This window comes from Electrona antarctica, assembly GCF_951216825.1.
Source record: "Electrona antarctica genome assembly, chromosome: 17".
NCBI classification, from domain to species: domain Eukaryota; kingdom Metazoa; phylum Chordata; class Actinopteri; order Myctophiformes; family Myctophidae; genus Electrona; species Electrona antarctica.
Window position 1 is genome coordinate 2,023,211 of NC_136798.1, and position 13,041 is coordinate 2,036,251.

The 13,041-nt window shown below is 42.6% G+C and overlaps 1 protein-coding gene across 1 annotated transcript in view; it reads right to left on the reverse strand.

Moving 5' to 3' along the window:
• Positions 1-656: 656 nt before the first annotated feature.
• The window catches only part of LOC306940556 (choline/ethanolamine transporter flvcr2b-like), a 38,073-nt gene continuing 25,688 nt past the window's right edge, over positions 657-13,041 (reverse strand). The window contains exons 6-9 of the mRNA XM_079525652.1: positions 12,409-12,523; positions 12,075-12,186; positions 5,751-5,803; positions 657-782 (exon numbers count right to left, since the gene is read on the reverse strand). Of these exons, the coding sequence (XP_079381778.1) occupies positions 684-782; positions 5,751-5,803; positions 12,075-12,186; positions 12,409-12,523 (379 nt within the window). The 3' untranslated portion in view covers positions 657-683. The remainder of the gene's footprint in view (positions 783-5,750; positions 5,804-12,074; positions 12,187-12,408; positions 12,524-13,041) is intronic.

Below are 13,041 nucleotides of genomic sequence, written 5' to 3' on the forward strand. Positions count from 1 at the left end.
CCCGGGCCGGACGTAGCGCGTGGAAGGAACACGTTATTCCGACCAGTTCCTTTCCCCTCCATCAGGCGCCCCTGCTGGCCAGGGGGAGGTAGTTTGACATGGATTTCGAAACAAATTTGTTCAGCGCAAAATGTTGCGTGAAGTTCAGGAGACTTCGGGGAAAAAAGGAATTCTCCTGAATGCTGCTTCCGGCATGGCATGGAAAAGAGAGGAGTGGCATTTGCATCTCTTTCACCATGTAGTAAATGCTGCTTTCGTGGTCTGGAGAGGGCAGTTGTTTTACAGACGGGTAAAAGGGGCAGGGGTTGAAGCCCCTCTTTGATGTCTATGTGTGCACGTCCCTGATTGGCTGTAAACACGTCCCAACAGTCTCTCCCTCAGCTTCACATTGTACAGGAAAGGCAATCTTTTGGTGATTTTGATAGTTTTTTTGTTCATTAGTGTGTATGTATTGTACAGTATGGATGTACACGTCCTGTATTGTACAGTATGGATGTACACGTCCTGTATTGTACAGTATGGATGTACACGTCCTGTATTGTACAGTATGGATGTACACGTCCTGTATTGTACAGTATGGATGTACACGTCCTGTATTGTACAGTATGGATGTACACGTCCTGTATTGTACAGTATGGATGTACACGTCCTGTATTGTACAGTATGGATGTCTGCGTCCTTGCCTATAACTTGGCTTCTTTGAGGATTGAGGGTGCTGGTATGTTACCATCTTTGAGGATTGAGGGTGCTGGTATGTTACCATCCTGATAATCTGAAGGCCACTGTTAATGAAAACACAAATATGTTAATTGGCATTACAAAACACAAAATACTTTGCTGGGTGATTGTTGTTATTATTATTATCATTTTTTAAAAGATGTCTGAGTTTGGTATTAAAAATGCATTCAAATAGGCTACAACTCCTGAAAACTTAACAGAACCTAGTACAAACAGTAAAAAGTTAAAAACACTGGCAGAGAATGTGTTAAAAACACTGGGAGTGTGTGTGTGTGATGTACATTGCTGCTAGGCACGACAGAATTGTTGACCGATTAGCTAAGGACATAAGTTCACATGTTTCATCATCTGCCAAAATGTATAAGCACTCACGTGTTTCAACTGCCATGTTCATGCACAATAATGAAAATGATGCCTTTTCAGATGTCTCAGCTAATACACCAGATATTGTTGTTGTTGACGAGGACAGTAGAGTAAAGGGAACATTTTGGAAGTGGCATGTACATTTGACCACAGTCTGGAAGAGGCATTCCTTACCAAGGTGCTTAAAGGGGAATACCACTCATTTTAGACATTTTACTATGTCATTAATATACCTTAGAGCTGTTGTGTGGAAATAATAAAAGAGTCCCCCCATTCTGTGTTTCCTAGAACTAGAGGTCTGAAAAAAATCATTAACATGGTGAAACACATCTTGATTTCACCATTTTTTTCATAATTACAGTTCTAGGAAACACAGAATGGGGGGACTTTTTTATTATTTCCACACAACAGCTCTAAGGTATATTAATGACATAGAAAAATGTTGAAGTACCAGCGTCTTAAGGATGCTATTATACAGCTTGGCTACAGATGTAAACTACTTGTGTTCATATTTGGAAGCCTCGGTAATGTCCATAAATCAGTCGTGAGGGGCCTGCAGATTGCAGGCATGCCCAATAAGCCGAGAGCTGATCAGGCATCGGCAAAATTCTGTTCAGTGTCTGCAATAATTGGCAGTCGCCATATATGGAGAAGGCGATGCTTTCTGTACCCGTGATCGGTATCCTGAAGCACTTGTTGTAGAGTTTTTCAAGTTTGCGCATCCACTATTGTTTGTGTTCAAGAATGTCTTGTAAAATGTGAATGCAAATAAAGATGTTAAATTTGTGTGTGTGTGTGTGAGATTATGGATGCACCAAATGGGAAATTCTTGGCCGAAACCAAATACCGAATATAGGAAACAGCCATACCGAATGGTCGAATATGATTAATATTATATCGTCATATAATGATGATATAATAATATACTGTAATGATGATACCCATGAAGGCTGATGCTTGGAGTAGTACACTACAAACTACTCCACAAAACATTGCTACACAACAGAAATGCAGTCTAAACCTTCTTTTGCTATTGCTTTCTTTCAATTTATTTATCCTTAATGGGGTGTTATTTGCACAGTAGGAGTAACTCTTGCAACACTGCAAACAGCTAAAAAAAAATACCCACAAGGTTAAAACACACCTTTTAACATTGTTTACAGTTTACACACATATCCTAGATACAGTATGAATAGAATATATAAGGTAAAACATGGAATATGAGAGGAAATATCAAGTAATTAACAGAAAACATGCACAGAGATGATCAGGGTGTTGTGGAGTGTTGATCATGAAAGAGCCTTTCAAACGTGAAGCGATATAACGCGCCTATAGTTCCTTTTCAATGAGACCTGCGTTTTGAACACTGGGGAGCAGTCACGGTGCGACAACACAAGCGTATTTACGTGAGCACGGTCCCGTGAATTTGTTGCGTGCGTGCTTGTTACGTGCACATGCCCGCGACTCACCAGACCTGGATAGTGTTTAGCTTTTTTTTTTTACGCTTGCGTTGTCGCGCCCCTCTTGAGCAGACCTGGAGGCAGACCTCTCGTTGATCCAGACCTGGAGGCAGACCTCTCGTTGATCCAGACCTGGAGGCAGACCTCTCGTTGATCCAGGCAACAACGCCTGCGTTCCTCGCTTCCCGTTTGAAAGGACAACTTAAGACAGGGTGTAAAGTGCTGATCATGTGTTGATAATCAAGACAGGGTGTGGTAATTGTGGGTGCTCCTACCTGTGCCCGTCAGCTTGTCGAGCTATGATTTGGGGACTTTTTTTTTTGAAGGGGTTAATTGATCAAACTTGAGGAGGAGGAGTCGGTCCGGCGATTAAGACCGTGGCTCCATAGTCCTGATCCAACATCTGCCTTTCAGCCTAAAACAACAGCTACTGGTCACTACTGGTTTAAGGGGTAACAGATGGCTTGAGTTTACAGTGATGTGGGATGAAGTTACCTTGAGCATGCAATCCCAACATGCTATTCAATAAATAAATATCTATACATCTATGCAAGTGTGATTCATATTTCAATGCTGTCCTTCAGACATGAAGCTCCTTTACCCAGAACTGCTCATGCACTAAAACGCTACAACTGAGATTAACAACGAATGGAAGCCTCAAGCTTTCTTTTAAGACGTACAGAACATCCCCCTGACAGAACTAGAGCTTTGACAAAGAGTACAACGGTAGGCTGGCTCTCTGCTCCCAAACACCAACGTGAAGCAGTCCCAATAATATGGTTGTAAAACCCAATGACAGATACTATATTAGATATAGTTAGTACTAGTATTGACATAATGGACAGGCTGCCGAGGACAAACAAGACAAGCCATGTACAGGCATGTTGTCAACTGGTTAGGGGACGTGAACCAGAGTAATCTAGTAAGAGAGTGGCGACACTAGCCTTGACTCCCATCCATTGTAACAATGGAATGCGGAAGTGCGCATTCTATCTCAATGGGATATAGTTCCAGCCATAGGAGCAATGTTTGGAACTATAATAGGCACCCGCTTTGCGGCGAGATCAAAGCGTGTGGCTAGTACTCTCCTACTCTACACTCTGGGGTGAACGAGGTGAGAGGGATGTAAGAGCAGGAGAGAGACGGGTCATTTAGGGCAGGGGTTCTCAACGTTTTTGGCCGGGGACCCCCGGAAATGCTTTGGCAATGTCTCGGGACCCCCGCCCCGCCCCCTCCCGACCCCCAATATAAATGGACTGCTACAATAACCTTAAACCATTTTGGGCGGGAACCCCTTTTGGTGTTTTAAGCATTATGTTATAATTTAGCTATTGAAAAATAGCAGATCTACAAGCTCATAGCGCGCCACCGAGTGGCGCGCTACGAGCTTGTAGGTCTGCTATTTTTGAAAAAAAGTGAAAATAAAATTTAAAAATATTTTTTTTTTTTTTTTTGAAAATAATTTGGGGACCCCCTAAAATAATTTGGCGACCCCCCGAGGGGTCGCGACCCACGGGTTGAGAACCCCTGATTTAGGGGGGTTCAGAGGTATGTCGTCTCTGGGTAGAAGTCTGCTGGCTATTGTGTCAGTATGACACAGTATAGACAGTTGTTGAACCCCATAAGATTCATAAAAGTGATGCCTGCTAAATTAACGTTCTTTATTTATAATACATAAAAATGTGTCAAATGAATATTTTACAGTTGTAGCAGAGAGCATTAAAAAAAGAACGTATGCACATTCAGGACAGGAACCCCTTTTGGTGTTTTAAGCATTATGTTATACTTATACTAGCTATTGAAAAAAAGCAGATCTACAAGCTCATAGTGTGGCAGCGAGGGCCACGCTACGAGCTTGTAGGTCTGCTATTTAAAAAATATATATTATTAATTTACTATTCATTTAAAAAAAAAAAAACTTATTTTCAGGCTCCAGGGCTTCTATTCAGAGAGGACATACCACCAGAACCCTCTAGAAACACTTCGCTTTGAGTAGCAAGCATCAGTCTTTAGCTTTCAGTAGGCAAGACATCATGGATCACTCTTTTCTCCTTGAGGAGCATGCAGCACTCTTTAGCTCTGAATAGGCATGCATCACCCTTTTGTTTTGAGCAAGGCATTCATCACTCTCTCACTCGAGGAGTACACCTCAAAACAAACGAGACACATTCGTCATTGGATCTTCACAAACTACATGGGTGGGTGATCTATTTCTGATTCAAAAAGGTGAATCTAGCCACGTGAATTTACACGTGTTGCATGCCCTGCATGTAGCACACAAGGTTATTTTTGGAACAGCAAAATGTTCCACATGTAATATTTTAGCCACATGTCCTTCATGCAAACAACATGACAGACAGATACGTTTACCATGCATGCACCTGTCCAACACACACACACACACACACACACACACACACACACACACACACACACACACACACACACACACACACACACACACACACACACACACACACACACACACACACACACACACACACACACACACACACACACATGCATGCACCTGTCCAACACACACACACACACACACACATGCATGCACCTGTCCAACACACACACACACACATGCATGCACCTGTCCAACACACACACACACACACACACACACACACACATGCATGCACCTGTCCAATACACTGGGTCACACATACTCACTTAGTCAACCAGGATAATTCATTCATTTCAAATGAAATATATGAACTAAAATGTCAACTTCATATAATTGTGTGATTTGTAAAATGTGTTATGCTGCAAGGTGAAACCTGAATGCTCAGCATAGGTAACCTTAACTCTTTACAAATGTTTTAAGTATCATTAAGGCAAATTTATACTGTCAGTTGATGCTTTTCGCTTGACAAAAATTACACTTTTTTTCAGTTTAAAACACGTAATTGTGAGAGATGTCGAAAAGGGCAAGCGACAAAGTATAATTTATGCCAGATTTATTTACGTAGTAATAGTATACTTTAGTGTCGCACGCAATACATAGCCGATCTACAAGCTCACAAGCTTGCAGCACGACACTAATGTGAGCTTTGTAGATCAGCTATTTTTGGTAACAAAAATCACTATCATTATAGCATCTTAAAACACCCACTGGCATAAATACCCCCCATAACAACCACAAGGTGGCGCCCTGTGTTGTCTCCCTGTGTCACTTACTGCTGCCGTGGCCAGGTTGGCCTTCTGTCTCCGCAGGTCCGACTTGATGAAGCCTGCAGGAAATAAAGGCAATTTAATTACACGACATAATCATACAGCACAGGCCTGGGCCATGGCTCAGTGGTCCAGGCACCGTGGCTGGTAATCCAGTCTGGCAGTGTGCCGCGGGTTCGACTCCCGATCCCGACGGCCTTTACGGCATGTCTTCCCCCCATCTCTCTCCCCATTTCCTGTCAGCCTACTGTCTGTCCCTCCATAAAAAATATAAAATAAAGGCGAAAGCCACAAAAAACAACATTTAATAATACAGCACAACAGAGAACAGTATAAATATTATGTGAGACTGCTCCAGTGTTGATTTCGTCGACTAAAACTAAGACGGAAAATGTTCGTCGACTACCTTTTTCACCAACGAAAACTAAATGGAAACTAAATGAAAACTAAGCCATGATGACTAAAACTAAGACTAAATATACTGACAATTTTGTCAACAAATAAAAACTAGACTAAAATGTTTGGAAGGGACTAGTGGACAAGAGATCCAGTATAAGTCATTTTACACTTGGTTGCATGCTGAAAATAACAGATCAAAAGCTCACAACGTGTCGCGCTGTGACGCGTTGTGAGCTTGTAGATCGGCTATTTTCAGCAAGTGTAAAAACAGTCATTACGACGGAATCAAGGCCCACCAAAATACATTTTTGTCTAAAATCTTATGATATTTAGTCGACTAAAACTAGACTAACACTAAAACATTCCAGGTGACTAAAAATGTGACCGAAACTAAATGAAAACTATTGAAGAGACTATATGACTAAAACTAAAATCAAAATTTGCTGTCAAAAACAACACTGGACTGCTCACCATCAAAATATATTTGAAATGTCTATTTTATTGTAATTTAATAGTACAGCAGGATACTTCTTCAGTATCTTTACTAGTGAGATACATACCTTTTGATTTAATTTCGATGTAATCCTGCTAATGGCAATGTAGGGATGTAACAGTGGGGCTCAGTAAGTCACATTTGAATTGAAACAAGTCAAATAATGTGAGTGGCCACCAGGTGGCTCTCAGACACCAGAGGCATTTTGGCTATATAGAAGTGTATATTTGTATATGTCTCTAAATGTTATGATGAATTGAACAAGGTGGACCCTCTTGTAAACAAGTCTAGTGCTTTATTGGGTCGTCCACTCACAGTTAACAGTTTTTTGTATTGAGTTGTGCTTGAAATGTACTACTGTAAACTGTTAATAAATACTTCAATCAATCAATAACAATTAACAAACCAATTTATTTTCCTAACAATAATCCATTGAATGTCAAATGTCTGGCCATCTACGGAAAGTATTGTGTGGCATTACATGCCAGACATGCTAAAATAACAAACTGCCTGGCAGTTGACTTTCAAACTGGGCATAATGTTAAATGAACAATGAATTTGGGGAACATTAGTTACACAGTAGTGACTGAAGTGAACACAATGTTCATTTAACCGCTGAATATTCCTGTCTGCCTTTAGTGTCTTAACCCATTTTGGGCGGGAACCCCTTTTGGTGTTTTAAGCATTATGTTATACTTTAGCTATTGAAAAATAGCAGATCTACAAGCTCATAGCGCGCCACCGAGTTGCGCGCTACGAGCTTGTAGGTCTGCTATTTTTAAAAAGTCGTGAAAATGTAGTGCAAATCATTGAATATATATTCTTTCAGAGCCAACGTTTTTAACTCAAATCTTTGCTTCTGGGGGGGGGGTCCCTGGAACAACATATTCTCAGATGGGGCTCGGCGGCCAATTACATAATAATCTTGGGGGTCCTTGACATGAAATAGTTTGAGAACCACTGACATTAGAAACATGGGGTTTTTCAGAAAACCGTCAGGATTTAGAAGACATTTGTAGAATCGTCTAAATGGGTTAAAATGAACAATGAATGAACATCTACCTGCATTTGGGGAACATTAGTTACATAGTAGTGACTGAAGGGAACTCACTGTTCATTTAACCGCTGAATGTTCCTGTCTGCCTTTAGTGTCTTAGTTTCTATCATTCAGCAGTTTCACTTCATCCCTTCATGCATTTCACAACTCAAGGTCGAGGTGAAAACGTGACTTAACAACGTGACTTAACCCAGTTAGGCCTGAGGTCGAAATTAAAAAAAAATGTATTCTAAATCCTGACAGTTTTCTGAAATACCTATGTTTCTATGTCAGTGGTGCTCCATATTTCATGTCAAGGAACCCAAAAATTATATGTAAACTTATTTTGACCACCGAGCCCCATCTGAAAATATGTTATTCCAGGAACCCCTCAGAAGCAAAGAGTTGAGTTAAAAAAACGTTCGCTCCGAAAGAATATACGTTCAAAGATTTGTGCCACATTTTCACGATTTTTCAAAAATAGCAGAGCTACAAGCTCGTAGCGCGCCACTCGGTGCCGTGCTATGAGCTTGTAGATCTGCTATTTTTCAATAGCTAAAGAATAACATAATCCTTAAAACACCAAAAGGGGTTCCCGGCCACCCAGAATTGGTTAAACACACAGCCTCATACGGTGTACGAAAGCTGAATAAATTCCCAAATTAAACGTGGGCTATGTCATCTACTGCAGGGGGTTCTCAACGTTTTTGGGCTGGGGGGACCCCCAGAAATGCTTCTCTCTGGCGCCCGCTGGCCTAGCGGTCCAGGCGCATGCTGCCACATAATAGGCTCTGGCCTGACAGCGTGTCGCGTGTTCGAGTCCCGTTCATGACGACCTTTGCTGCATGTCTCTCCCCTTCTCTCTCCCTCCCACGTTGTCCTGTCTGTCTTCACTAATAACTATCAATAAAGGCAAAAAGCCAAAAACAAATCTTTTAATCCATTTTGTGCGGGAACCCCTTTTGGTGTTAGCATTATGTTATGCTTTAGCTATTGAAAAATAGCAGATCTACAAGCTCATAGCGCACCACCGAGTGGCACGCTACGAGCTTGTAGGTCTGCTATTTTTGAAAAGTCGAAGAACGACTGACATAGAAACACAGCTTTTTCAGAAAACTGTCAGGATGTAGAAGACATTTTTAGAATCTGATCTCAGGTCAAAACGGGTTCAAAAAAAGACATGCTTTTGGCCTCATGTCCCTGATCTACTGCACCTGTTCTCAACATGGGGGCGGGGTGGGGGGTGGGAAGGGGGGAGTAATTGGTCTGCAACAGTAAACACTAGTACTATTTGTTGTCCAGTTAGAAATTATGCTTTCCAAGAACTTATGCTTCCCACAGTGAGACCTCAAAAGAGCATGCTGCTGCTGTTGTTGTTGTCTTAAACCCTATGGGCTCCATCTCTGTCTCATCTTTCTAAAGCCACTATTTGGGGTTTTAGGAGTGGGAAAAGGGTGTTCCCCCACTGAAGTTGGTATTTTGGTTACCTGTCTAAATCCCTCCGTTACCCGTTATATTATGCGTAGGTGTGGTTTGGGCGTTACACAATTAGACCAATCACCAGTCCACGTCCCATTGCCTTTAAGAGATCCCTTATGCGTTGCTCGTTAGTGCTATATTGCTTCATAGCCTCAGCCCGTTGCTGCCTTGAAGTCTCACTTGTCCTGCACCACCCCCCCCCCCAGGGCCCTGATGAAGACCTGTTAGGTCGAGACATGTTGGCAGTTGCCTTTTTAATTTAATAAAAGGCGTTCCTCATTTTTTAACTTTGTGCGCCCCGGATCCTTCTCTTTTTATCTATGTCCTGATCCCGTGTTTGATCCGTGTGTGTGAGCACCTTTTTTATCATTATCACATTTTGCTATCTCCGTCGAGCACCTGGTTAGTTCCTCTTTTTCCTCTATTTGAGAAACAGTGTTCTGCTGGCAGATGACCTTTGGCCTGCTGGCAGATGACCTTTGGCCAGAACACCTCATTACAGAAGCGTCTCAGTGGGGGGGGGGGGGGGAATCCTGTCTCCATTGTGTAAATTATACAGTAGCTGCTCATGGCCTTCAGTAGCTATAAGTAGTTACATATTACCATATGATCTCCTCAATGCACCGTGCACTAGACTAGACCTAAGTGGCATTTTAAAACTTCTATTAGATGAGCTGCCAAGTGAAGCATGAAGTGTGACCGCCGCGACAGACTGTTCTCTGTAGCGGTGAAGAACTATGGATGGTCAACCTTTAACAACTTAAACCCATTACACTTTGTTGACCGGCATAGGGAGAACAGAGATGGTCAACCTTTAACAACTTAAACCCATTACACTCTGTTGACCGGCATAGGGGAAACTATGGATGGTCAACCTTTAACAACTTAAACCCATTACACTCTGTTGACCGGCATAGGGAGAACAGAGATGGTCAACCTTTAACAACTTAAACCCATTACACTCTGTTGACCGGCATAGGGAAAACTATGGATGGTCAACCTTTAACAACTTAAACCCATTACACTCTGTTGACCGGCATAGGGAGAACAGAGATGGTCAACCTTTAACAACTTAAACCCATTACACTCTGTTGACCGGCATAGGGAAAACTATGGATGGTCAACCTTTAACAACTTAAACCCATTACACTCTGTTGACCGGCATAGGGAGAACTATGGATGGTCAACCTTTAACAACTTAAACCCAATACACTTTGTTGACCGGCATAGGGAGAACGGGGATGGTCAACCTTTAACAACTTAAACCCATTACACTCTGTTGACCGGCATAGGGAGAACGGGGATGGTCAACCTTTAACAACTTAAACCCATTACACTCTGTTGACCGGCATAGGGAAAACTATGGATGGTCAACCTTTAACAACTTAAACCCATTACACTCTGTTGACCGGCATAGGGAGAACTATGGATGGTCAACCTTTAACAACTTAAACCCATTACACTCTGTTGACCGGCATAGGGAGAACAGAGATGGTCAACCTTTAACAACTTAAACCCATTACACTCTGTTGAGCGGCATAGGGAGAACAGGGATGGTCAACCTTTAACAACTTAAACCCATTACACTCTGTTGACCGGCATAGGGAGAACAGGGATGGTCAACCTTTAACAACTTAAACCCATTACACTCTGTTGACTGGCATAGGGAGAACAGGGATGGTCAACCTTTAACAACTTAAACCCATTACACTCTGTTGACCGGCATAGGGAGAACTATGGATGGTCAACCTTTAACAACTTAAACCCATTACACTCTGTTGACCGGCATAGGGAGAACAGAGATGGTCAACCTTTAACAACTTAAACCCATTACACTCTGTTGAGCGGCATAGGGAGAACAGGGATGGTCAACCTTTAACAACTTAAACCCATTACACTCTGTTGACCGGCATAGGGAGAACAGGGATGGTCAACCTTTAACAACTTAAACCCATTACACTCTGTTGACTGGCATAGGGAGAACAGGGATGGTCAACCTTTAACAACTTAAACCCATTACACTCTGTTGACCGGCATAGGGAGAACAGGGATGGTCAACCTTTAACAACTTAAACCCATTACACTCTGTTGAGCGGCATAGGGAGAACTATGGATGGTCAACCTTTAACAACTTAAACCCATTACACTCTGTTGACCGGCATAGGGAGAACTATGGATGGTCAACCTTTAACAACTTAAACCCATTACACTCTGTTGAGCGGCATAGGGAAAACTATGGATGGTCAACCTTTAACAACTTAAACCCATTACACTCTGTTGAGCGGCATAGGGAGAACAGAGATGGTCAACCTTTAACAACTTAAACCCAATACACTTTGTTGACCGGCATAGGGAGAACGGGGATGGTCAACCTTTAACAACTTAAACCCAATACACTTTGTTGACCGGCATAGGGAGAACGGGGATGGTCAACCTTTAACAACTTAAACCCAATACACTTTGTTGACCGGCATAGGGAGAACGGGGATGGTACGGTTCATGTGGTTCATGTGGTTGGAATAAAGACAGCGTGCTCGTTTTGAGGTGGAAAGCACCATTTCTCTGTAGGATGTATGACCACAGTGCTAAATTAATAAAAAACATGAGTGAGGAGCATTTAACAGTTTGACGGCCGCTAATTGTTTAATCAAACGATCAACTCTGCTTAATACGCTATACCCGACATTTGTTTAATTGCGTTTAATTCACCGTATTTTAATAATTAAAAAGAAACTCTGGCTTTGCCGCGGACCTGGTGACGAGGCCATCATGTTCTGATGACGAAACCGGAAATCAACCCATGCGCTGGGCTGCTAGGGCTTCTGGGAAATTGAGCCCAATGCAAGTGGCCTACAACACCTCGGATCTTTTAGTGCATTGTCATGGCCGCTGGTGCTGATTATCATAACAGAAGTCTCTCTACCTGTCATTATTGTTCCGATGAGGAGGAAAACACAGAGGAAGATGTTTCCTTCCAGAGTGCCAAAGCGGTCGATGATCTTCCCCTGGCATATCGTGAATATGATCCCGAACACCTGTAGCACAAAGATGCAAGGGTTAGAACTAGAAGAGCACGTGTGCACGCACGCACGCACGCACGCACGCACGCACGCACGCACAGCAAAAATATTGAACATTTGCCCTATGAGCATTTTTTGTGTGAGAGCATGTCTAAGGAGTCTCCTTTGTTCCCACTTCCATCCTCCATGTCCTCCATCTTTTTAACCACTTAAAAGTTTAAAGCCTAAATAATATACATGTTGGTTAACCACCAGCTCAGTGGCCTTGTGGTTAGAGTGTCCGTCCTGAGACTGTGACCGTCGGGTCATACCAAAGACTGGGACCAAAATGGGACCCAGTGCCCATTTTGGTCTGACACTCAGCATCAAGGGTTGGATTGGGGTTAAGTCCCTGTGACATACTATAGCGTCATGTCCAGGGGGTGTACTTGTACATCAAGCTGCCTCACGCTACAGAAACAGGAGATAGGCTCCTGCCCCTATGGGCCTCATGGCTCGGCAAGGCTTACTTACTTTGTTAACCAGGGTCCACCAGGAATCTATCCTTCCAACTCTTTTTCCATCCACATCAAATCTCTTTGCTCTAAATATAATCTGCAGTACAAGCTCACAACGTGTTGCGAATGGACTGTGACCTCGTAGGTCAACTATTTGTTGCAGGATGTTTGTCTATTACGACAAGGACAAGGCCTAGAATAGGGAGGGAGGGGTGCTAGGATTCCTGTGCTTAATTTATTTGTTCTGTAATTTGCTGTACAAATATGCTAAACTCGTTCTGTCGCTGAGAGAGAGAGAGAGAGAGAGAGAGAGAGAGAGAGAGAGAGAGAGAGAGAGAGAGAGAGACAGACAGAGAGAGACAGAGAGAGACAG